Source organism: Helicoverpa armigera, chromosome 12, assembly GCF_030705265.1.
Source record: "Helicoverpa armigera isolate CAAS_96S chromosome 12, ASM3070526v1, whole genome shotgun sequence".
Taxonomy (NCBI): Eukaryota; Metazoa; Arthropoda; class Insecta; order Lepidoptera; family Noctuidae; genus Helicoverpa; species Helicoverpa armigera.
Genome location: NC_087131.1, coordinates 5389062 through 5413787, shown reverse-complemented (window position 1 = coordinate 5413787; position 24726 = coordinate 5389062). Strand labels below are relative to the sequence as shown.

The 24726-nt window shown below is 37.5% G+C and overlaps 4 protein-coding genes across 5 annotated transcripts; 2 read left to right on the top strand and 2 right to left on the bottom strand.

Moving 5' to 3' along the window:
- The first annotated feature begins 5956 nt into the window (after positions 1 to 5956).
- On the top strand, positions 5957 to 9332 carry LOC110374224 (uncharacterized). Its single transcript, XM_021331848.3, has 4 exons — positions 5957 to 6259; positions 6346 to 6438; positions 7106 to 7192; positions 7270 to 9332. Exons 1-4 carry the CDS (start codon positions 6205 to 6207, stop codon positions 9330 to 9332), a joined length of 2298 nt encoding a protein of 765 aa, XP_021187523.3. The 5' UTR covers positions 5957 to 6204.
- Positions 9333 to 9371: 39 nt separating this feature from the next.
- On the bottom strand, positions 9372 to 11173 carry LOC110374240 (signal recognition particle 19 kDa protein). The gene is made up of 4 exons (XM_021331870.3): positions 10979 to 11173; positions 10643 to 10820; positions 9860 to 9999; positions 9372 to 9516 (listed from the first exon to the last, which is right to left on the bottom strand). The coding sequence occupies exons 1-4, from the start codon at positions 11032 to 11034 to the stop codon at positions 9450 to 9452; spliced, it is 441 nt and encodes a 146-aa protein (XP_021187545.3). The 5' UTR covers positions 11035 to 11173; the 3' UTR covers positions 9372 to 9449.
- A 427-nt stretch (positions 11174 to 11600) lies between these two features.
- LOC110374232 (tRNA (guanine-N(7)-)-methyltransferase non-catalytic subunit wuho) lies at positions 11601 to 12981 on the top strand. Its single transcript, XM_021331859.3, has one exon. The coding sequence runs from the start codon at positions 11785 to 11787 to the stop codon at positions 12913 to 12915; it is 1131 nt and encodes a 376-aa protein (XP_021187534.3). The 5' UTR covers positions 11601 to 11784; the 3' UTR covers positions 12916 to 12981.
- Positions 12982 to 14785: 1804 nt separating this feature from the next.
- LOC110373812 (myb-like protein P) lies at positions 14786 to 24468 on the bottom strand. Of its 2 annotated transcripts, XM_021331189.3 has the most exons (15): positions 24316 to 24468; positions 24066 to 24211; positions 23634 to 23838; positions 23052 to 23248; positions 20534 to 20789; positions 20218 to 20392; positions 19997 to 20136; positions 19361 to 19916; positions 19095 to 19282; positions 18713 to 19014; positions 16496 to 18635; positions 16173 to 16420; positions 15963 to 16059; positions 15679 to 15848; positions 14786 to 15361 (listed from the first exon to the last, which is right to left on the bottom strand). In XM_021331189.3, exons 2-15 carry the CDS (start codon positions 24191 to 24193, stop codon positions 15187 to 15189), a joined length of 4977 nt encoding a protein of 1658 aa, XP_021186864.3. In that variant the 5' UTR covers positions 24194 to 24211; positions 24316 to 24468; the 3' UTR covers positions 14786 to 15186. The 2 variants fall into 2 exon arrangements, with proteins under 2 accessions (XP_021186864.3, XP_021186873.3); XM_021331198.3 differs by having other exon boundaries at positions 16496 to 18620; positions 24066 to 24461.
- Positions 24469 to 24726: the final 258 nt, after the last annotated feature.

The window sequence follows — 24726 nt, the reverse complement described above, 5'->3', positions numbered from 1 at the left end:
ATAGTTTTAGGTTGAGGATAACTGGATATGACTTTTATCCGTTCTTCAGTTGGTTTTATGCCGTCCGCTGTTACTTCATAGCCGAGAAAGTTGATTTTTGTCTGTGCAAATTCACATTTGTTTACGTTGAGTGATACGCCGTATTGGTTCAGGCGGTCAAGAACTCGATGCAGTAATTCCTTGTGTTCTTGTTCGTTGTCTGAATACAACAAGATATCGTCGATGTATGAGAAACAGCCTTCGATGCCGCGCAGTACCTCGTGCATGAATCGTTGGAAAGTTTGACTAGCGTTACGTAGGCCAAACGGCATGCAGGTGAATTCAAATAACCCGAAGGGTGTGATGATTGCCGTTTTCTGTGCGTCTTCTTTGTTTATTGGTATTTTGTAGTAGGCCATTTTCATGTCGAGTTTTGAAAAGATCTTCTTATTGTGTAGTTGATAGGTGAAGTCTTGTATGCGCGGAATCGGGTATTTATCGGGTAGCGTGACTGAATTTAGACGCCTGTAGTCGCCGCACACTCGTAGACTGCCATCTTTCTTCTTAACCACATGAAGTGGGCTGGCCCATGGGCTCTTGGAAGGTTGACATATGCCCATTTCCATCATGCGCTCAAATTCGTCCTTAGCCGCTTTGTATTTGTCGGGCGGAAGGGGGCGAGCACGGGCGAAGACAGGTTGTCCCGTAGTCTCGATGTGATGCACGACGTTGTGTTTAGCGGGCGTTTTCAAGGACATAGGTCGCAGTAGATCTGGATACTGCTTGAGTATGTCTTGATATGTTTGCTTGTTGCTAAGTACGTAAACGGCTTGTTGCATCGACGAGGTTTCTACGGCGTTTATCGAGAGTTGTGTCACCTTGTCGATTAGCTTCTTTTGATGCAAGTCGACGAGGAGTTTGAAGTGGCGAAGGAAGTCAGCTCCGAGTATTGATGTTTTGACATCTGCGACTACAAATGACCAGCGAAATCGTCTTCTGAGGCCTAGGTCGATTTGTAGTTCTTTCTCGCCGTAGGTATTGATTGGTGAACTGTTCGCGGCGTATAATTTGTATGAAGTTGGCGAACATTTCTTCTTGTGTATCGGGGTGGCGGCTAGGACGGAGATATCCGCACCGGTGTCAACGAGGAAACGGTGATTCGTGTTGCGATCGAAGACACATAGGCGGTTACTTGCCGTAGTTACACCGACGTCCGCCACGGTCGGTGCCTCTTCTAGTTTTCCGACTTCTTTTGATTTCGCCTAGCGCACGGTGACACGCAGCGTCTCGCTTGATCTCCAAATCGGTAGTGATAGTAGCATACTCGATTAGGATCGTGTTGATGCCTTGCAGTAGACTTTGACCTTGAGCGGGAACGCTGATGACGGCGATGGTTTGGTCTTCCACGGCTACGAAGTTCGGAGATCTCGAGCGTCAGATTCTCAAGTTGTTTAGAAAGCACTTGTATTTGCGCGGACATGATTTGCTGGTTGACTGCCGCAGAATCTGGTTGTGATGAAGAGACGGCTGCGATGTTGCCCGACTCGGAATACTCCATCATTTTGTCTGCCATTGCCGCGAGCATATCGAGTGATGAATCTGTGTTCACAGACAGCACAACTCGAATTTGCGCCGGAAGGTGGTTCATCCACTCAATCTTGATGCCATCTTCGGTGATCATGTTGCCGCCGAGTTCGCGCATACGTCGTAGCAACTGAGACGGTTTTTGGTTGCCAAGCTCCAATCCGCTGATGAGGTTCTTGAAGTTTTTCACCTCGGACTGCTCGTACACGGAGAGAAGGCGTTGTTTGATGGCCTCGTACTTCTTAGTTTCTGGCGGCTTGATCACGATGTCTGTGACATGTTGAAGGTCGGTCGGTTGTAGTTGACCCAGGACGTAACGATATTTGTTTTCGTCACTGGTTTTCTGCGGCTCGACGACGGCTTCAAACTGAATGAACCACATGCGAGGATATTCACGCCAGAAGGGAAGGAGACGCGACTGCACGGAGATGACAGCGAGGTCTGTAGGCTCACTGACTTCTTGCTTGTGTTCCATCATTTTTCTCTCGGGGTCACCAAAATGTAGCAGCAATGCAGGTAGTGTTCAAATGAAACAGCGATGATGGTGTAAAGTATAAAGTATATTTTGCAAATACAGAACGAGCTTAAGTGTAAAATTACAGGGGCCGAAGTAGTGCTAACGCTCAGGCGAGAGCGTCGCGCGATTGTCCAATAAGAACGCTCTGATAAGACTCTGTGAGTACCTAAAAGAAACGAGACAGATGCGCGCGCGAGCGAGATAGCACTAACGTAAATATAACGCGTTCGGCGCGAGCGGTCTTCAATCCCATGTTGTGGGTGGTGTAGCGTAGCGTACCTCACACGGGTATAAAATAAAAGTATGCAAAATTTAGTTTAGAAACTTTAACGGTTCCAAGTTTTCATGTAACTCTATAAACTCAATCATAAACTCTACAACGGCTTAAAGAGTGGCAAACAAAGTAGTCCTAAAACAGAAGCAGTTCTCCATTGAACAATACTACCCACCAATTGCGATAATATCTCTTCGCCAGTCATACTTTTAGCTTGCGGCGATTCTGCGTGGTCGCGCCACCAGATTTTATAAGGCATAAACCCTGAGATAGCGGCAGTAAAACTTGGAACTGAGGCAATATGCCAGCTCCCTATTGCCAGTTCCATTGCTTTGTTTTAAACTGACTAGGAGGGCGATACCTATACCACAGTACGGACACTTCACAGTAAACTCAGTTAGATCAAACATGTCTAATTGCATTCCCATAGTAATAAATAAACGGTCTGCAAAATTATCAAGTACATCGATATCCAGTCACGCCTTCGTAGAAATAAATTGCTGACGTTAGAAAACCCAAGTAAACAACACATATTGGACATTTCGTGCCGCTTGCTTACATATTTATTACATAAGCACGAAGCGTATGAATAAAAGTAAGTTATAAATGTGTCAGCTAAATTATTTATTTCCAAGAAACTATAAAAGAAACAAATTATTATCAAAGGCGAGAGGCTAGCAGTGAAAGCATTATTTGTTCGTAATATTTTGATACCGCAAATATGATATCATAACTTTTTATGGCTAAACCAAATAGTGTCATCAGTTTCCTGAATGGTCCTAAAGAAGTATCACTCTATTACGTCGGAATAATGCCAACCCTCCCAAATCCGTTTATCGCTACAGTGGTAAGACTCTCTGGGAGGCGTTTCAGCCTGTTTAGATACACTGCACTCGATATACTTCGTTCAAATTGCGAATTTCGCTGTTCTCCCTGCAACATCATACCGAAATAGCCGAGAAAAAAGAATACTGTGATAATGTTTAACAGGAACCAAGCTCTGAGGAAATTGTTTTATACTTACGAGAAACGAATTTTGAGCTCTTAGATATTTAACGAAAGTGTTTTCCCTGTTTATATGTCTGACATATTTATGTTTTAAATGTCTTCTTCAAACTCAATATTTTTATTAGGTTTGTGTGTAAAAAGATCGGCGCAAAAGTGAAAATCCTGAATGTTAAGGACACGAATAAAAAGTAGGTAGAGTATCGGGGAGTATTCTAACAAACAGTAAGTAATGTTTATTGGCTGAAATATAAATGCACAATATACGAAGCGTGACGGCAACGATACTAACTCCGGGCTATGTACGCTCGTAAATTGAGGAAGTAACCGACCACTAGCGTTCGAGCCGCGACCGGCCTTCGGATTTGGGTACAAATAAAACGAACGTTTTATCAACCGCAGGGTAAAATGTCTACTGCAATATAAACGTGAAAAGCATCGGTAATACAGTTTAAAATATGATTTTAAAAACTTATAATTATGGAACCAGTATGAAGTTAACTTAGGTATCTAGTTTAGTATTTTACATAGGTTTTTAGTTTCTCAAAATAGTGTCTATCACACTTCTGATTTGTAAAGGTAATGGAGCGTAATATAAAACTAGTTTTACATAAAAGTGTTTTTTGAAAGTAAGTAGGTAACCTAGTCTGAAAACTTTCATAAGTACAACAAAATCTAACAAGCAAAACACCAACAACTTACCTTATCCTTCACAAAAACTCCGTCTATAATTTGTAGACAGATGTGACCGTTTTTGAAAACTGAATCCTCATCTGTTCATGTCTATAGACACCTTCACATGCTTGCATGCAAACTTAGTATAGCTTTACCACCTAATAAATATTCTCTTATCTGACACTCACGTTACAGAATCACTTTAAAATAACTGACATCACTCATCTTGAGAGAATACATCCTTTTTCAACCCCATTTATTATATAAATTCATATCATAAACCCCATTTATATTATAAATTGGGTTGAAGGGAGTCGTACGTTCTTCGCCTCACAAACTCAAATAAAGAAATTTGTGATGGAACGCTATAGATCCTACTGAGTAAAGCCTCCTTTAAGATAGCTCTACTTAGGCCTGAGAAATAAGGATGTTTAAAAATTCAATATTTAATCAAATGCTTTTATAGTTACAAACAATTTATATAACATGTGATAAATTCCTCCATCACTTTCGTATTTAATTACGTAGTAATTACTAGCATCTGCTCACGTTTATAATAAAATACTTTAGTATGAAAACAATTTGTATTTATCTTATACCATCTTTTATCATACTCTATCTACATATTCTATCAATTCATATTTTTCGTCCCAATATCAGAATTTCGCACCACATTTTTCTATTAATGTCTCCATTGGGCAAAATAAAAGTAATGTGAAGTGCCGAATTATAGGGTCGTTGAAAAATTATAAGCTCGATTAGTTTTATGGCGTTAGGGAATATGATTTACTCGGCTATAAGTTGTTGGACTTATCTAACTATTTTGTTCCGGCCGCTAGAGCCCACTTTACTTCCACGTAAAACTTGGATCTATACGATTAAAGATTTCATCCGGCGATATTGGACGATCGTAATATTTTAACGATGGCCCAACCCTGCAGCTACTCCTTTGTTTTACTGCCCTTATTTTATTATTTATCGAAACATTTGATATAAAAGAGCCATTATCTACAATTTTATGTGATAATTTATCACCCAACCTGCAAATAACAGTAGTATCGCTTTTTAAAAAAGATCAGACACTTACATGTGTGGGAAGAAGATGGATGTTGCTATTTAGGCCGCTTTGAAAAGAATTATTACTAAAATTCCACCTACCTAATACCATTTTCTTTGGTAGCTCAGGCATGATAAATTAATCAATTAATATTACTATGAATTGCACAATCCAAGGGCTATTCTGTTCTAAAATACAATAGACTTTGGAATAAGTACATTTTTCATATTTTTAGCTACGACATCACGAAGAGATATTATTATATTACGGATAGTGTTGTTTAGTAACCAATCCTGGTTTTCTTTTATAAAAAATAATGGAGCTCAAATATCTACACACCAGAGATACGTTACAACATAGTTTACCCTTATATATACCGTTACACATTCTTTCTTATATCACAAGGATATTAATACAACGAATAAATACTGCAGTAACATAAATAGCAATACAAGAATAACATTGTCGTTTAGATACCTAACATTTTGTTACAGTAGTTATAATATTACATACAATGTATATGTACGTGATCCGAGAAAGAAATTCCGTATGAAAGCGGAAGACACGTCTTAGTACATTCATAATGACTCAGGGTATTCACTATTCCCTTTATACTCCGATAATATCGGAATATGTTGCGAAGATTTCTTTCGTTCCGTTTATTTTCTTACAGGTTACTTGTAAAACAGGTGGAAATTGAGTTTTCTTTTCAAGACAAAGAACGTTAAATACTTACTTATGTACCTAGATACTCTTATACTATTTGTATATATAGGTAACTACGTATTATTAAATAAGTGTAGGTACATAATTAATCCTCTATTTTTTTAATGATTACAATTTTTAATTAATAGGTAGGTACAGTTGGTAATCTGAGTAGGCGCCTATTTTTTGGGCTCATCACAACTTTGGCAAGTATAAATAATTACCATTAAATCACGTAAAACATTCATACCTTAACCTGACGGCAGAGTTAACAATGGAAACGTGCTCATAACATAAAACTCGTTGCTGCTTCAGCATTTATTAGAGAAGTTTATAAATATGAGTGCATCGTAAAAATGTACGTAATCAACGAAGTCGTTTGATCAAACGAGATAAAAATGACAGAAAATGGAAATCCGAAGATGGCTTTACTATGTTCTCTTTAACTGTGTGTTAATTAAATGTACGTGTGACATATTTCTGAAAACCGTTGGCAACTTTAATTAAGTAAGAGTAATATTTTTATCATAAAATTCATATTTTCTTCAGATCTGGAAGCAAAAACGATTTCGTTGAATGAAGTGATCACCGCAGAATCAAATCAAAAGGAAGCCTTCGAGACAACACTTCCGCCTATAACAGGTTGGTGAAAATTGTATTGGTTATATTTAAAAATGCCTTTGACAGCAAACCAAAATATCATAGCGAATTGGGTCTCTCGAAGATTCTAGAAATGACGTCAGTCGTTTGTCCTAGGTCTGAAACTTCTGATTTTAGGTACTTAAATACCTAATAGTATCTACCTATAAATTGAGCTTGGTTTGAACAAACCTAGTAACTCTTGAGTCTAATTTTTGCAACTGTTTGCATTCTGTGGAATGTTTAGCTGCATCGTTATCAGACGTTTTAATTCCGATTTTTAACATGTAACAGATAGGTAGGTGCACATTGTATTTTAAGTATGTATACCTATCCAAGAAGTATTCGTCACTATATAGTATACACTTAGTTTCTAAGTGGTTTTAGCACCTAGTCTTATCCTAGCGCCGGTCGACATCAATCATCGCTCATTCATCAAGCACAATCCTTAATATTTAAGATGTATTGTTAATTAAACTAACACTGTTGTGTTCTGCAACATAAATATACTGTTCTCTCTCTGTAGAGTCTTCTCTTTAATTTACGGGTTCGATTCTATAAAGGAATAATATGAATTAGATTTTACGCCTTTTAAGATAAACGAAAAATACTCAATACGTATCTACTTATGCGTGCCTAACTTTAACTTTTTCTTTTATATATTTTTCAGAAGGCATTGGAAAACGTCTGCCGCTTATAAAACGCTTGAAGTCTACCTCGAGGATTAAAGATTTCCTTAAATCAGGTCTATCACTAGGTACGTACTTACTTGATTGAATTGTTTTTTATTTATTTCTTACAGTAAGTAACAGTGCTTTTTTTATCATTCTCCAGATCATTCAGCCATAAGAGGACATACATTATCGCCACTAAAATACAGGAAGACATTTCTGATAAAAAGTCCATTAAGACCTAGAAAGTTAAATCTGTTACAAAAGTCAAGATATAAACGTAAAAACCAATCAGCAAAACGCGAAATTAGTGGAAATGAGAGTCTCAAACAAAAATATATTCCACTTCTCAAAAGTCTTAGCATGTTGTTTGATAATCTTCTTAATTCAGACGAGAGCGAGTCCTACGAACGCAAAACAAAGAAATTTAAGCGAAATCGATTTTATTCAGAGGAGACTTTCAACGTCCCCATCAAACTTACAAGTGAATCCGATTATGGAAGTCTTGAAACCAAGTCGCAAGAAAAGACAATTACTGTTTCCACGCCTTTCGCCACTGAGACCTCGCCTTCTCCCAAGATTGCCACCACTGCCGAGGCTGCCTCCAAGACAGCCAATTTTACTGCCACTCGTAACTTCGGTACTTTCAGACAGCATAAGAACATACCCTTATTACTTACAAGAAATACCTTTAGCAATCGGAGAGTCGATAATGGAGTCAGTAAGAGAAGCGGCGCCTCACTTCACGGGGACATTGAAAGAAATATCACCCGGCATTATGGAGATCATGAACATGCTGCCGGAGTCAGAGAAAATGTATCCAGCACAGAAGATGATGAAAAAAATACCTACAGTGATACACGAAGCAGTACAGGAAGCTTTCGACACCCAAGACCCTCGGGACATGGAAATAATACCGGATTATTTCAGAGAGGAATCGGAACTGTTTCCGAAGATAAAACAAAAAACGCAAGCGTCAATGACTCCCTTGGAGAAAATCAATTCAAAAATAGAAGAAACGAAACAAAGAGCCCAAGAATTTTACAAAAATCTGTTCGAAGATTACGAGGATTTGCATCCGAAAATAACGACCACATCACAGAGCATTTTAAGCCCAAAGAAATACGTGAAGAAGGCGACAGCGATGTCACATACATTGACGCCAGTTATCAACGAATCACTGACGGAGGTAGCACAGTTACCAAAGAAGATCAAAAAGTTCGTCAAAGAGATGAAACAATGAAACAAGTAGATAACTCAGCAGGTATATTCAGGAAGCCTTCCTTTAAACGACTCAAAGACGCAGACAGTAAAGTTGCCAAAAAAGATCAAAGGGATGATCACGAAAATGATGCAGTGACGCTAGTAAATAAGTCGGAAGACAACACTAAAGTCATAACTGTTGAAGCCGGTTTACAAAGTACCAATGATGAAAGTAGCACAGTTATCAACGGTAATCAAAAAGATCTTGAAAGCAATGAAGCAATAACGATAGAAGATAATTCAGCAGGAATATTCAGAAAACCTCACGCCGATTTTAAACGAGATGGCAATGCCACAGTTACCAAAAACGATCATAATATCCATCAACGAAATGAAAATAATAAATTGGTAGATATCGTAGATGACCCCAATGTCTTAAATGATAGAGTCAGTTATCAGTCAAACACAAACGGAAGTGGCTCAGCTAAAATGAGACATCAAAAAATGCGACAAGGTAACGATGTGATTTCGTTAGAAAATAATATAGAAGACAATGGCGTAAATGTAAACCGCGTTTATGAAGAAATCACAGACGAAGATAGCATGGTTGGCAAAAATCAAAAAGCTGGTCCAGAACAGGAAACAATAACTGTAGGATATAAGTCCACAACGTTTGACGATATGACGCTCACTGACACGAGTAATAAGCAAATTATTGATGACACAAGCTTATTTGCCAATGATCAAAAAGCTGATGATAGTACTGAATTAATGACGTTAAAAGATATATCAGAAAGCAACAAAAGTGTCCTAATTATTGATCAACCAATCACTAACAAAGGTAGCCTGGTGGCCAAAGAAAATCAGAATGTTCTTGGTAATGAAATTAATAGGTTGGCAGCTAATATAACAACAGTTCAGAAAAAAACCCCAGTTGTAATGATCTTTGATGGGTACAGTATAGCAAGACATAAAAATGGTGAAAACAAATTCTCAGAAAAATCAATTCGTGTCCGTTCTTAGTGAAGGTTTTCAGTGTTAGTATTTTACTAAAACTCTGTATTTTGTGTTTTTGTGTAGTATATTAGAAATAGATAAGTATTTTGTACAAATAATTACTTTTGTAATAAACAAATAAAATTAACGGCGTCCTTTTTTCCCCTTGCTCTTGCTTGTTTGGGCTGCTTGTTGAGGTTGATCAGCAGGTCTGAAAATAAAGAATAGAAAGTGATTCAAATTAAGAAAATAGAGGTTCATACTGGTTAATGAATAGCTATTTCCATATAAAACAATAGAAAATCAATTGTGCCTCAGCAATGCATATCTGGTCAACAGGTTAATGTTTTCTTAATTAAAATTGGTAAGCTAACAAAAGCATAAACCAAAAAAATCATTACTCCTATATAGAAATTAGTAATGTTTTATTTTATTAACTGAGTAGAAGAGAGAAAAAATAAGGAAGGCAAAGACGTTTGTAGAAGAACCAAAAAGGATACTAAAGTAAGTTTATACATAGTAAAAGTAAATCACAGAATAAATAAATAGATTACCTGTTTTGTCTTGTCTTCAGTTTAGGTATTGATTCACCGATATGCTTCATGACAGCCTCACGTGTTGGAAGGTCTGGTTTGACAGGAGTTCCATCATCATTTTTTAACTGTACTCTGATCCTACCTCTGTATAATATTTCCTGTGTGGTAAAAAATAAAAATAGATATAATAAGTTTGTTTAAAAGACTTATTTCTTTTATGTTCCAGATTCAGTCAAAACCATTGCAATTTTTATATTTAATCGCAATAATATTCATATAATGAGGGTCTTCTCAATTTTTTCTGCCACAGGGTGGCGCCACGTATGCGTCTGTTCCAAACAGCTGTCAAATAGTATGGAATTGTAGGGTCCGAACTTATTGTTTATTGAAATTCTGTTATATTGGAAGTGTTATTGACTTTATTATGGACTACGGTCAGAATAAGGTTTCCGAACTAAAAATTGAGCTAAGAGAGAGGGTGCAAAAGTCACTGGTACTAAGGAAAAGCTTGTAGAAAAATTTGTTAACACAATATGATTTAGTTGTTTTTATTTACTCAACCGCAATAGTAAAACAATAATGCAGTGCTTTAATTATAAAATAAAAAAACACTAAAATCGTTCACTATTCATAGTAAAGATAAGCACTTTGACAGTCACCTGGACCTGACGACTCGGTGCTGCCACCTCGTGGACGCCATTTTAGAAAACCCTCATTGACCATAACTTAAATCATCATAAAGATATGACAAAATCGCTGCAGTTTTGTGCTAAAATTTTCAATACAAAGTTTAGCAGTTACCTTACTGGGTTCCCTAGGATACAGCTTGTTCTCAACCCCCACTCTCAAGCCAGCTGCCACCAAAACATCTCTAATCTCCTGATGAGTAGGATTCTCCACACAGTATGATTTGGATAGCTTACGGCCCTGAGCTAGCGTCTTCTTGCTATTCAAGTATGCAGGGTAAATACATATCCATCTGTAAATTGACAAGACTATTGTTAGAATAATGAGTAACCCTGCGTTGCATTCAGCCTGTTACTTTCACAATGCAAATACTCATCATTGATTTACATGGAGTTTAAAAGAGTTTTGCACTCAAAACCATGAATATTTAAGTTAACCAGGATGACTTACCTTTCCACGTCGCTGTGCTTCTTCTCTGGATTCCAAGAGCTTATCATAGCAGCCATGACCTACCCTTTATAAAATCTGATAGATACGATGTTTTAAGTTAACTCCAGAAAGTAAAATTTTAATCAACAATCTGCAATTTTAATAAAAATACGTATTGGTTTTGGTTTTGATTTTCTATGACATTATCAACCTGACAGTGACATTATGTTCCACGTTTTAATGACATTGACTTCAAGTGCATCGTCTTAAAAAAATGCGAAGAAATAGCGAGAGATACAGAAATTATTTGTTTCGGTATAACTTAACGAACAGCTGGACAACGGGCGCGGCGGCCATTGAGAATGCATTCAATTAATCACTCCAGCTGGAGGCAGGCAGGGAGATCTACCCCCAGCTGGGGCGAATGCTGCGTAATGGAAAACGGAATAATGTATGCAGAAATATGTCCATCATATATTTTATCAAAATTCAACAATCAATTGTAACAAATATTCTTTATCCATGGAAATAACAACGAAGAAATAAAATAATATTTATTTTCATGGTTTACCTTTTACACCACAATCTTTAATAATGTCATTCCAGTGATAACAATGCCGGTGCCAAGTTAAAAAAAAAACTGACATTGACATAAATTGAAACTTCAAAAAAAAATAACCTGCGAGTGCAAAGCAAAAAGCCTAGTTATAAAGTTAAAACTTTAAATTTTATTAAAATCTGTGCCTTGTATTTAATTAAGTATAGTGTTAAATATTTAAATCATACATATAACGTGCAATAATATAAATAGAATACTTAGTGCAAGAATGTCTCATTTAGTAGTAACGGATAAATACATTGCAGTAGCTAAAGAACTTCATGTGGATTTTTATGACTACTCAACCCATAAAACTATTGACATTCCACTGACGCCCAAGCAGTCCGAGAAGGATTATATATCCGATATTTCAATTTCTAGTGATTCCAGCCACTTAGCACTTGTAACAGCTACGTCAAAGCAACTAATTGTATATGATTTGCTTCAACTTGAACGTGAGCAAACGTTTATTGTACCCAGAAGTGCTAGCAGAATAAGGTTCACAGTAGATAATACGCACATATTATTGGCTGACAAAAGTGGTGATGTGCTGATTTACGACATAAAAAAGGAGAATTCTGGAACTAAACTTCTGGGCCACTTGAGTTTGTTATTGGATGTTATCCAATCAAATGATACAAAATCTATCATATCATGTGATAGAGACGAAAAAGTCAGAGTATCTTGCTACCCCAATACATATAACATCCAAACATATTGCTTAGGCCACAAAGAATTTGTGAATCACATAGAATTTCTGCCACACAATGACAAATTCTTGACAAGTTCCTCAGGAGATGGTACTATAAAAATCTGGGACTTCAATGAAGGCAGATTGATTCACACAATGGATACATCAAATGATGTAAATGATGATCAATTGAGGCAGAACTTTATTAATGTAATGGATGAAGGTGGTATTGAAGTAAATACCTTGCCAATCGTGCATTACACTGCGTCTAAGCTTAATGACAATATGAGTATATTGGCTGCAACTGTGCACACATATAATTCAGTTCTTATTTACTCTGTAAATATGGTTGACAATCAATGTAGTCACAAGTTAGAAGAGAAATTAAAATTGCCACGGTTTCCAAGTGCAATGAAACTTCACAATAACTCACTTTTTGTTTATGATGACACGGAGAGCAGCATCATTGTATATGAATTAGAAGAGAGTGATGGAAAAGTTTCTGTCAAAGAAAAAAACAGAATAAAAATGTTTGAAAATAAAAACATTGACTCAGAAACTGAAGAAAGTCAATTAGAGTCCATCAAAGTGTTGTACAAAAGAAAGTTCGACAATGTTCAAGAGTATCAAGAAAGAAAGAAACAAAGGCTAGAGAAAGCATCAAAATAATCTTTGTTGACAATTTGTTTTATAAGTATAACATTGTTAACACTCAATAAATACATGTTATTCAAACCTATATTTATTATTCATCCACCATAAGTGTTTTCTACCGTATTCAAGACTGGAGCGCATTTTGAATACATTTCTTTTCTCAAACCCATAGAAAAACAGTAGTCTATGTTAGAAAGAAAGAAAAATGATTATGCTTTATTTTTAGACAAATATTTTGATTCTGTGGCACTTTTGGGGCACTAAGCCCTAGCTACTTTCATGGCTCCTCTTGAGCGCAACCTGCCATCCAAGAAGTAACATTAAGGTTTTCCTCCAGCTTTCACTTGTTCTTAAAAAAATATTAGCTACATAATGTTCAGTGTTCATAAATTAAGTAACTCCTAAGGCGATTATCACACTGCCCCGCATGATGCAGCGTAGTGCGTGGATGCGTTTTTTTCCGTTGCTTGTAAATATCTCCGTTTGTATGGAAAACACGCATAGTCCAACACACTGAAAATGCATCCACGCGCGTTCATGCGGATCACGCACATACATGCGGAGAAAAACGCACCCCCGCGCGTAGGTGCGGGGCGAGACGCAAGGTATGGCACACTGATCCCGCAGTGACGCGCGTGATTTTGAATGGGCGTGACGTGTATATTTGAAAATGGAACTCGGGAAAATGGAACTAAATGGATGCGTGCGGGTTTTTCGCGCACTCACGCGCGTAGGTGCGTTTAGTAGATTCACGCACGGCGGCTCTCATCGAGTTCCATTTTCAAATATACACGTCACGCGCGGCACTGCGGGATGAGTGTGCCATACCATGCGTCTCGCCCCGCACCTACGCGCGGGGGTGCTTGTTTCTCCGCATGTATGTGCGTGATCCGCATGAACGCGCGTGTATGCATTTTCAGTGTGTTGGACTATGCGTGTTTTCCATACAAACGAAGATATTTAGGTGATCTTCACACTGCCCCGCATCACGCTGCATCTTGCGTGTCGACGCACCTACGCGCGTTCTTGCGGGAGTGCGGATCTGCATCATCGTGCGGGTTTTTCACGCACTCACGCGCGTAGGTGCGTTTTGTAAATTCACGCACAGCGGCTCTCATCGTGTTCCATTTTCAAATATACACGTCACGCCCATTCAAATTAACGCGCGCGTTACTGCGGGATCAGTGTGCCATACCTTGCGTTTCGCCCCGCACCTACGCGCGGGTGTGCGTGTTTCTCCGCATGTATGTGCGTGATCCGCATGAACGCGCGTGGATGCATTTTCAGTGTGTTGGACTATGCGTGTTTTCCATACAAACGGAGATATTTACAAGCAACGGAAAAAAACGCATCCACGCACTACGCTGCATCATGCGGGGCAGTGTGATAATCGCCTAAGGTGTGCATTTCCAACAAACGGTAATGAGATCCTAACTTTGCCATCTGCTATCGGTGACCTATTAAATAGATAGAAACCAGCAGCAGCCAGCTAATAGTGGTATCGCAACCTATGTGACAAATCGCTTTAGTGCCATTTCGACTTTTTAAGTTATACAGAAAAAGCTAGGCAGATGATAAGAAAGGTAAACATTTTGGCTCCTGTCTTGTGCTACACGCCATACACACAAATACCCTTGCCTCCGCTGCGCCGCCATCCGTACTCAATCGGTTAATGATAGGGTCAATCCCCGTTGACAGAGCAGCGGCCGTAAATGCAAGTGATTGAGCGCGAGCGCGGCGGGCCGCGCCGCACCGCGCCGCGCTCTTACTGTCGGTACTCTTACGGCCGCTGCTCTTTTAGTGGGAATTGACCCTTATACTTCAAATAGTAACTCGGCAAATAAGGTAGGTAAACCATTTGCTGACAATGAAATAAAACAAGAAATCAACCAGGTAATTATTTATTATCTTTGTTACAATTCAAACAAGAAATGTGAAATGTGCAAGTCTTATGGGTTTTATAAAAATAAATGAAACCTAACATTAGTTAAGCTAAAAGTTAATCTAAGCCAATTTCGTTACAAAAACAAAAACCTAAAAATCACAATATCACATTTTAACTAAACACAACAAGGCATGTTATAACTAAGTTATAAGATTCTGGTATTTTTAATACTTATTGCTTTTTGAGAAGAGCAAAGTTCAACCTGGCAAAAGATTCAAAAAGTTCATCGAACTTTGATATATTTTGTATCACTATAATAATACATATTTAGGTATCTAGTTTTTACAATCGCCATATAACTAAATGCAATAAATACATACAATCTGGATTGTTTACGTAATTTACCTAGATTTAAGCACATTAGCAAAGTTACGGAGCTGAGAGCCAAGATTGTCGATTTCATTCAATACACTGTCAACTTCATTTTTCAGTTCCATTAAATCAGGCAAATTGTTACAATCCGGAACGTTTAGTAGTGTTGTAAATATCTTGTCCCATAAACCAACCTTCATGTACCTAAAAACAAATTTAAATATCAATTAACAAAACTACATATATGAAAACTTTCAATTATTTCAAAAGCCGTTTTCTCTCGGTTTCACCCGCATCCTGCCCTTACCAGGATAAAATATAGCCTATGTACTTCGGAAAGAGTGTAGCTTTTCAACAGTGAAAGAATTTTCGAAATATGTCTAGTAGTTTTTGAGTTTATCCATTACAAACAAACAAAAAAAACTCTTCATAATATTAGTAGATTTAAAGTAATGTGTAAACTGCACGCGATACGGCAAAATTGAGTTAGTTTTATAACACAAGAAAACCAATTAACTCACCTTGGAAGTTTCTTGTCTATATTCCATTGTCCTAACCGATTAGCTACTTTCATATAACTGCCCATTAAAATGACGTGTATTGTACCCGCCAGGCAGTAAAGATCAGTTTGATAAGTCCAAGGTTTTCTTTCCCTCATCTCAGTACATGTGAAACCCTCTGTTGCAATCAACTAAAACAGAAAAAAAATGTTTTAAAAATGCTTAATTAAAAAAAAAATGTTTTATAAAGATTTTTCTTTTAAATAAAATTATAAATTTTACAATTTTTTGTCCTGAATACTTACTTCTCTAAATGTAGTCCCTTCAGGAAACAGGGACATGTCTATTGCACAGCCAAGATCAATCAGTTGCAAAGATGGGGTTCTCCATTCCTGTGTAGGTCTGCAATAATATAGGGGTAAGATACAATTTTATAATGCAACTAAAATGTTTGGCACATATATGGGATAGAGAAGGCCTGTTAGTATTTTCATAAATTGGTATGGTATACTTACATCTTCATCAGCAAAAAGTTGTCAGGCTTAATGTCAGCATGTATGATCTGAGCTTTATGTAAGTAGTGAATTATCGACAACATCTCCGATGTTAGTAGGATTACGATAAATTCATTTATACATTTAGAAGTAGCAGCTCTGATTTTATTAGCGACATCTAACAGAGATCCATATTTCGAATATTCCGACACAAATAAGCTGGCATTATCTCCTAAGAAGGCAGTTGTTATGTCCATGTATCCTGGAAGCTGGAATGGAAAATGTTATTAGTAAAATTTTATTTCAATATTCTTTCGTGATTTTAAATAACAATAAAACATTACCATGAATGGGTCTTTTATTCTTGCTTTTATTTCCTGGCAAATGTAGAACTCCCAAGGTCGGCTCGGCTTTTGGTATTTCACTGCTACAGACTTATTAGAATGTAAATCGAGGCACAGAAAAACTGCGCCGTAATTTCCTTTACCGAGCTGCTTGTCAATGGATAATTTGCTGTGTCCGACACTAACAACAGTTGCCAATTGCACTTTGGGAATGGTTCTGACCTCGACATATCCATCAGCATGCGTCTTATTTGGAAATTTAACATATTCTAGCAGAGAATTCAGTAGTTTTTTACTGAATGGATCAATTAATGCAGGAAATTCAATATCAGCTGGCCTAGGTATGTCACTGGTCTCTACTAAGGATATAGAATTAGTAGATTTAAATGCAGCACACTCCATGGAATTTTCACTGTCCACATCCATTCCATACCCATCAGAATGTCTAGAGTACACTCCCGAAATTCTACTGTCTTTGCTTACAGAGTCTCTGCTATCTTCAGATTGGAATTCAACTCTGTGCTCAAAGTCCAACTGCCTCTTGGAAATATCTTTTTGTTTGTCAACAGCTTGTGAAACCTTAGCAGATTGAATAGGTGTTCCTGTTTGTGCTGTCATGCCATCCTTACTGTCTGAGTCAGACATACCAGAGGAAGGAGGTATTTGTGCCTGCTCTGGACTGGACACATACAAGTTTTTATGCATTTTTTGAGAAATGCTTGGACTGTTTGAGAATTTAGGCGTATTAGCATTATCTTTTGGTTCATTTCTGTTAGAAATGAAATTGAGGTACTGGTTTGAAAAACCAATATCTGGTGATTTCTGACCAATTTTTACTGGATTTGGTTGGTCATGTCTCACATTTCTGAGTGCAGATGTAGGGCTTTTATGTGTTTGTTGATTTTTAGATCCAGTATTATTTTTGTTTGATACATTGTGATCTCCTCCTGCAGCATTGTCCGGCATCAAGTGCATCTCTGAAGACTGCTCTGGCACGTTAGTAGCGTGCGCCGCGGGACTGCGGTAGTTGCTTTGTGCTGCTTGGGGACTCTGATATATTTGGAACGACTGGTTGTTAGTAGCTCCATACCCAGCGGGTGAATTTTCAACCATTTGCTTAGGATGCTGTCTGTATTGACTTTGCATAGTATTATAACTTTGGTTACTTGAATGGTTGGGGTACATATTAGCATTATTGTACTGATTATGCATATGGTAGCCCTGCTGGTTGTAACCTTGGTTAGCTGGTGCCGCTGCAGGGCTAGGTCGCTGATAGTACTGAGCATTTTGATACTGAGTCTGATGTGGAGGACTTTGAAAAACAGCTGCTTGTTGTTGCTGCTGTTGAAGCTGTTGTTGCTGCTGTTGGTGCTGTTGCTGCTGCTGTTGGTGCTGTTGCTGCTGCTGCTGCTGCTGGTGTTGCTGCTGCTGCTGGTGTTGTTGATGCTGTTGTTGGTGTTGTTGTTGCTGATGCTGTTGCTGTTGTTGGTGTTGCTGATGCTGCTGCTGTTGTTGATGCTGATTGACATAAATATGCTGCCTATCAGTTTGACTAGGATAATGATAATCCTGACGGCTTGCGAAATTTTGTTGAGGGCTCATCATTGCATGACCTGGACTATGGTAACCAACTTGGTTGGAGTAGGTAGGACTTTGAAAGCCAGGAGCAACATTTGACCCCATGGCATGAGGACTTTGCATGCCTGTGTGCTGGGGACTGTGGTAAGCATTAGAACTAGGACTCACATAGCCCTGCTGTTGCTGTTGATTCATCATCTGGTTATTAGAATAGTTTTGTTGGTAACTATAATTTTGCTGCTGGTAGTGTGCATGCATCGACCTTTGCTGAGGAGAGTAGCCGTTGTAATTCGGCGGCATAGGCTTCTGGTATTGATGATCATGCGAAGGGTAAGCTGAAGTTGACGGCGCAGCAACTTTATTTTCCGGCATTTCTCGCTTTTGAGGATGGATCCTGGCAAACTGTCCATTAAGCTGCCTAGGCTGAGAAGATATAGAACTCCTTTTTGATGTTGTGGGCTGTTGTGATGGATCATTATTGTTGTACATAGAGTCATAGTTAGTTGTGTAGGCAGTGAAGTTGGTTCTTGTTGATTGTCCAGAAGAACTAGAGCCCGATTTACTGAAATATTTAAAAGGATTATTCATTTTTTACTGACTCCATAAATCGTTTTAAATACCTTGATGGATGGCACATACCTATTATATTCCCTTGTAGCTTCCATGATTACTGAGAGTCCATCTCCTTGATTAGCTACTGTAGCATGTTGATCAGTTGCATGTTGTCTAGAACTTTCGTCCCTCTTGGTAAGGCCAGCTTCCTGATGTTCTATGGCACTCTCATCCATACAAAATTTAGGCATAGATGGGAATTTAGTCGACTGATCAATGCAGGAGGTTGGTTTCTTGAACTGAGACATGTTTGGTGTACTAGCATCCTTTATATTGAAATTAAAAACTTGTGTACAGGAGGGCTCTTCATAGTATGCAGTTTTATTAACCTGTAAACATCATTATGATAAATGATAAATATATTTTATTACTTTCTTATAATATGATTCCTAAAAAAAGTGAAACTTACAGTTTGCTGCACAGCAGGTGCAGGTGCTTGGAATTTAGAAGCATTTTCTTTATCTTGAGGCACCACGTTCATTTCAGTTAGTTCCTGCTTCTTCTTAGTATTGATAGCCATTGTAATTGACCTATCCTCGTGAATGTCAAAATTAGGAACTTCAAATTGTTGTACAACAGGCTGGACTATTGATGGTTCTGAAAAATATTAAAATGTAAGTAACATAATAATTTAAAGTAACTTGCAAAAAAAAATCTGATGTAAATACTTATTACCATTGTCATTAAAGAGGTTTCTTAGTTCCCATCTGGCCTCTTTGGTGTTTACTGTTACAGAATCACCTAAAAGGTTACCCATCAAGCTTCTGTTGAATTCCTCCATCAAGTTGTTTTTGCCATAATTTGGTACAGCATTTTCATTCCCATAGTTGTTACTTGAAGTAAGCATGTCATTTTCCTTGTCAGACATACTTGAACTTGGTTTGTAATTTTCATCAACTTTCTTAGCAGCAGTCAACTCACTGAATTCCTTAGAATCTAAGTTAACTAACACTTTAGGTTCACCAGGTGAATGCATGTTAGTTACTTTTGTGATGTTTTGTAATGTAGGCATAGTCAAAGGCATCAGTTGTCCTAAATGATCTTGTTCTGTGTCCAGGGCACAGTTAGCTAATGTTTCTAGAGCACTGCACTGGGCAAGTGTCTCATTAATATTTTCATATTTCTGTGGAACTTCAGTAACTTCAGTTTTTTCAGTCTTCACTTTTATCTCTAAATTATATTTTCTAGATCTTATTTCTTCTAAACTGTATTCTTGTTCATTCACATACACCTGGAAAGCACAATAATGTGTTACAATTAGCATATTCTGTAGAATTAGTTGATTTACACTGTGTGTATGTAAATTCTTACCTGTGACTTATTATAACAAGGAATTTTCGTTGAATCTGGGGGATCAGGTACACATAGAGGCACAGTAAATGATAAGTCATCCACACAATAAGGCATGTGATTTGCTGGAAGCCTTAAGACATCATCCTCATCTTCATATGCTGTTGAATAACAAACAATAGAATTACATCTTTATTTACAAAGTCCCCAATTAGTAATTCAATGATGTAAATTATACTTACGTGTAAATGGCAGAGGTTGATGTGGTACAACATTAGAATGTACCATTTTAGTTTTTGGATTAGTCCACATCCCAACTTCTTTCTGATTTTCAACATTACTGCATGCCTGAACTAAAGATGCTGGACCTGGGTCCTCAGCAATAGGAATAGTAGCTTGTGATGTTGATGGAGCATCCTACATAATGATACGAAAAATTAAACACATTTCATGTAATTTTCTTAATGTGGCTACTTTTTTTCATATAGCAGGTAAAAATTCTGTTTTCAAGACCATCAAACTAGCTTTGGTGTTTCAAGAACGCAGAGATGAACATACCTCATACACATTGACCATGACATTGGAGTTAGGCAGCCTGTTATCATAGTTGCCAGCCTGCTGCCTCACCACTCCAGGAACTGAACTCCTAACACTCTCCCCAACCCTCTGTATCGGCACGTTGGCGATGTTACGACGTTTGAACGACTTCAAGGACGTGAGAGCCATTCTAGTCTCAGCCAAAGCTGACGCTGCCTTCCTTTTCGTTGGAGAGTCATCGTGTAACATTCTTTGCGCAAAGAATAGTTGGAAGTTCCTGGAAGCAATGTTTTGAAGAGTGACTATTGTTAAGAAGTTCTGTTGTTTACAGTTCTCTTAAATTTGTTGTCTCAGTCAAGTAAATTCTGAGTACAAATACATATACACTCAGCGGCACGGAATTTGGCCCAAACAAACACAAGTAGATATCAGCCCAGATAGCTGTTTTAACTTCTAATTTCATATGACATATTGTCAGTCCTTTCGTATTTGTTAATTTAAATACAGAAAAATGTGTGTCTGTCTAACTTTTATAACACTAGAAACAGATTCCGTTGTTGGAACACAAAGCAGAAAGTTAAGTTTAAATTCAGATAGAAATTGCCGAAGTACTAAGAACGTTCCAAAAAAAATAATGATTATGATCGCTTTTTGTTTCTCTTTTTTTCACAATTTGATCTGAAAATTACCCTTACAGCAGCTCAAGTTGCTCAAGTAGAGTTGCTAAGACGTCAAGGGCGTACGCAGTGGAAGATGGTTGAAACTTTAAGTGCACCGCGTACAAGTGAAAGATATGCATAGAAAATGCATGACCAGACTGGCCTTTACACAAGAAGACCAGAAAGTGGGGTGTAAGGTGTTCGTCGGCGCACGACGACCGATTTATCGTACGTGCAATAATGAAAAATGGGTTTCTCACTGCGTTAGAGATACGCCAGCCTTTGCAAACAGCAAGAGAAGTCAACGTCCATAAGTGCACAATAAGAAGAAGGATAGAGGAACGGGATCTGCGTGCTCGAAGACCAACTCGAGGCCCGGAACTTCTCCCGCACCATCGCGTAGCCAGACTTAGGTATGCAAGAGAACATGCAAATTGGACGCATGACTAATGGAGTAAAATTTTATGGACCGATGAATGCAGAGTCGTCTTAAGAGCTCCAGACGGCCGTGAACGTGAATGGGGAAAGCGCTGAGAATGGTTTCTTCCCACCACTACCAAGCAAACAGTTGGTTTTCATGGTGGGTCCATCTTGGTTTGCCGAGGCAGAAGTTTAGAAGCCCGTACTGAATTATTGGCTGTCGAAAGTCGTCTGACAACAGTGCGGTATATTGAAGAGATCCTTCAAATCATGTTTTACCCTGTCAGGGATTCATAGGAAGTGAAGAATTTCGTATAATGCAGGACAATGCTCAACCTCACACAGTTCTTTGAGTAACCGATTACTTGTTCGAGGTCGGTATTCAAAAATTGGACTGGCCTGCAAGAAACCCAGCCATGAATCCTGTAGAACATGTCTGGAACATGCTTAAAAGACAGGTCCAAGCAAGTCGTAACTCACCACGGACTTTCAGTGAACTGAAAACTGCGCTGGTAGCTGCCTGGGAGGAGATCTCTCAGGTGGAGATAAAAAACACGATCCAGAGCATGCCAGATCGTATGCAGGCAGTCATCAGATCAAGAGGAAGAAACATCCATTACTAAAATTCGATAACTTTCTGTTTTGTTAAAAATGTTGAATTTAAAAGTTTTTGGTGATTATTGCGGTAAAGGACTCTGTTTTCTAACTCAATGAAACTTAATGAAAATTCTCACAATTCTGTTGTCTGTTAGTCATTTTCTTTTGGAAAATGAGTAAATTAAACAATTTTAAAATAAAAATTCTGATTTTTCATTTAAATAATGGTTATAAGACCCAAATGTGCTTGGGCCAGATTCCGTGCCGCTGAGTGTATGTATGTAGCCCGCATCACTCCTACCGTTACCCACTAATACCTAATAATGGGGTTGGTGCAGCAAGTCTTCTTCCATACCTTCCTACCTGACCTGTCTTCCTGTTACTTAACATAATGCGGAAGTAAATTCATAATTATCCAAATTCAAGGCTCAGTTACCACATTTTTATTGAAGCTAAGATGTTTAAAAGAAACATTGAATTCATCTTATAAATCTGGCTGATTGCCAAAATTATAAACCACAGTAAATTTCCAAAGCATGCTGGTAAAATTGATTAGATATCTCAATATTTTATTATTTCTTAAGGCTTTTCTTGTTTAGTTTAAATCTCAAACAAAATCAATCAGCTAGTGATTTGAAATACATTAAAATGTTGGAACATTGTTGCTATGATCTACTTCGGTATATTTTGAAAATGCATACTGAATCCTAAAAAAAGTTAAGATTATTTTAACAGAAAATTATACTTGAATTCAATAGTTCAACCTAAATCTATTCTTGATGATCTATATTAAAGACTTATAGTACAATGAAGCAAGTCAGATATACTATTGAGAAATTACATAACTTAGCCATAAGACTTACATATGCGCCTGTTCCAATTCATCCAAAGGTTGAGCCTTAGCCTGCAGACCCAGCATGTACACCTGGTTAGCTTTCTTATAGTCTCCGGACTCCTCACAGTAGCATGCCCAGGCACGGTAGAACTCTGAGCATTCTACTCCAATACCAGTGTTATACAGCCTTTGGTATATCTCCAAAGGGTTAGAAAGACAATCAACCTACAAAAGTAACATGTGTAAAGCAACATAGAGTTTCCTTTCAAAACAGTATGACATAAGAATCATGAAACTGTATCAATCATAATTTCAGAAACAATACTAAAGTTTAAAATAATATCAATGTTTATAAGAAGCAATTGTTTTGACAATTACATTCAATTTAATTAATTGCTAATCAGATTAGCCTGCAATGGCAATTTTGTTCTAATAACCTGCCATTTTGATGACACAATGGTAGATTTCATCATTGTCATTTTTAGCAGTTTTTTATTGAATTAGTACATAATGTAATATTTTTTTTGCATAGATATAATACCCTTGAGATTACCAAACTTCAGAGCAGAAATACTTTAGGGAAGCAGTAAGATGGGGACTTTTCACTCACATATTTTATCCACAACTTAACAAATCTTCTATCTTGATAATATTTCCTTTCATTTTCAAACAACTGTAGGCAGTCTTTTATTAACTTGTCAATATGCCCTTCATGTCCATGTTTAGGATAGCACTGTTCAACCCATTGGATGTAGTTGAACCATGGATCCAATGGATCAGTTCCTTGATAGAGTCTGATAGCTGCTTCATGTTCCCTGTCGATATGATTGATAAAATATCGGTTACTTATGATAAAAACATACAAATCCGCCAAGATGCTTGCACCATAACGAAATAACACCACAAAATACGTGTGGAACTACAAAATTATTGTGATTTCAAAATGAAGAAATTTTGGATAGAAAACATGTCAATTTATTTATCAATGCTTAAAATGTGAGAGCTAGGTGTAAGTTTAAAAATAAGTTCAGAAAAACTTTACTCTTTTTGCAATTGCAGCTGTCTCTGGGCTTCAACATCCGACTGGGCTTGCAACGCTGTACCCAACTGCACAAGGTTTCTACCACCTCTCAGTGGTTGAATGTTTTCTTTACTAACGTCGATGTCCATTGTAGAACTAAAATAACGCTGAAATATCACAGCATGAGGGATAAACACAGCACAGTGAACCACAAATAAGCGATCTTGAAAAATTAGGTTTTAAGCCTAGATATTAGTTAGAATTATTGTACCGCGTAGATGATAAAAGTAAACTTATTGTATTACTAGATTAACATTTTACTACAAGCAATAGTAAATTATTTAAAGTTTTAGCTTTGAAAATCCGAAAAAAATTGGCGACTACCAACTGAAGCACCAAAAACTAACCCGAAATTGACATAACTCTATAGAATTTCAATGTCTTTGACAAGATTTGAATTTTCACAAAATAAGTCCGTTACAGAGCGTGACTTGTCTTGAATACAAGCAACTTATGAATCAAGCAAGAAGGAAGTCAATTCCTTCGGTTGATAATGAAGACTTTAGTTATTATTCTTAAATGGATTGGTCAGATTCAACATAAAAATATTTTGGACTTCCTGTTCATTAAAATGTTTAACTAGATTTAATTCAGTAATTAAATATTACCTAACTGATTAGAT

What these genes read in the sequence shown, in the direction of transcription:
- LOC110374224 (XM_021331848.3), top strand. Translation starts at nt 6,205, where the DNA reads ATGGAAATCCGAAGATGGCTTTACTATGTTCTCTTTAACTGTGTGTTA. An exon ending in TAACTGTGTGTTAATTAAAT is followed by an intron (nt 6,260 to 6,345) that starts GTACGTGTGACA and finishes TATTTTCTTCAG; the next exon opens with ATCTGGAAGCAAAAACGATT. An exon ending in TAAATCAGGTCTATCACTAG is followed by an intron (nt 7,193 to 7,269) that starts GTACGTACTTAC and finishes ATCATTCTCCAG; the next exon opens with ATCATTCAGCCATAAGAGGA.
- LOC110374240 (XM_021331870.3), bottom strand. Translation starts at nt 11,034, where the DNA reads ATGGCTGCTATGATAAGCTCTTGGAATCCAGAGAAGAAGCACAGCGAC. An exon ending in AAGCACAGCGACGTGGAAAG is followed by an intron (nt 10,821 to 10,978) that starts GTAAGTCATCCT and finishes GTCAATTTACAG; the next exon opens with ATGGATATGTATTTACCCTG. An exon ending in CTGAAGACAAGACAAAACAG is followed by an intron (nt 9,517 to 9,859) that starts GTAATCTATTTA and finishes CTTTATTTTCAG; the next exon opens with ACCTGCTGATCAACCTCAAC.
- LOC110374232 (XM_021331859.3), top strand. Translation starts at nt 11,785, where the DNA reads ATGTCTCATTTAGTAGTAACGGATAAATACATTGCAGTAGCTAAAGAA.
- LOC110373812 (XM_021331189.3), bottom strand. Translation starts at nt 24,193, where the DNA reads ATGGACATCGACGTTAGTAAAGAAAACATTCAACCACTGAGAGGTGGT. An exon ending in CAGCTGCAATTGCAAAAAGA is followed by an intron (nt 23,839 to 24,065) that starts GTAAAGTTTTTC and finishes TCATATCGACAG; the next exon opens with GGAACATGAAGCAGCTATCA. An exon ending in ATAGACAAGAAACTTCCAAG is followed by an intron (nt 15,362 to 15,678) that starts GTGAGTTAATTG and finishes ATTTGTTTTTAG; the next exon opens with GTACATGAAGGTTGGTTTAT.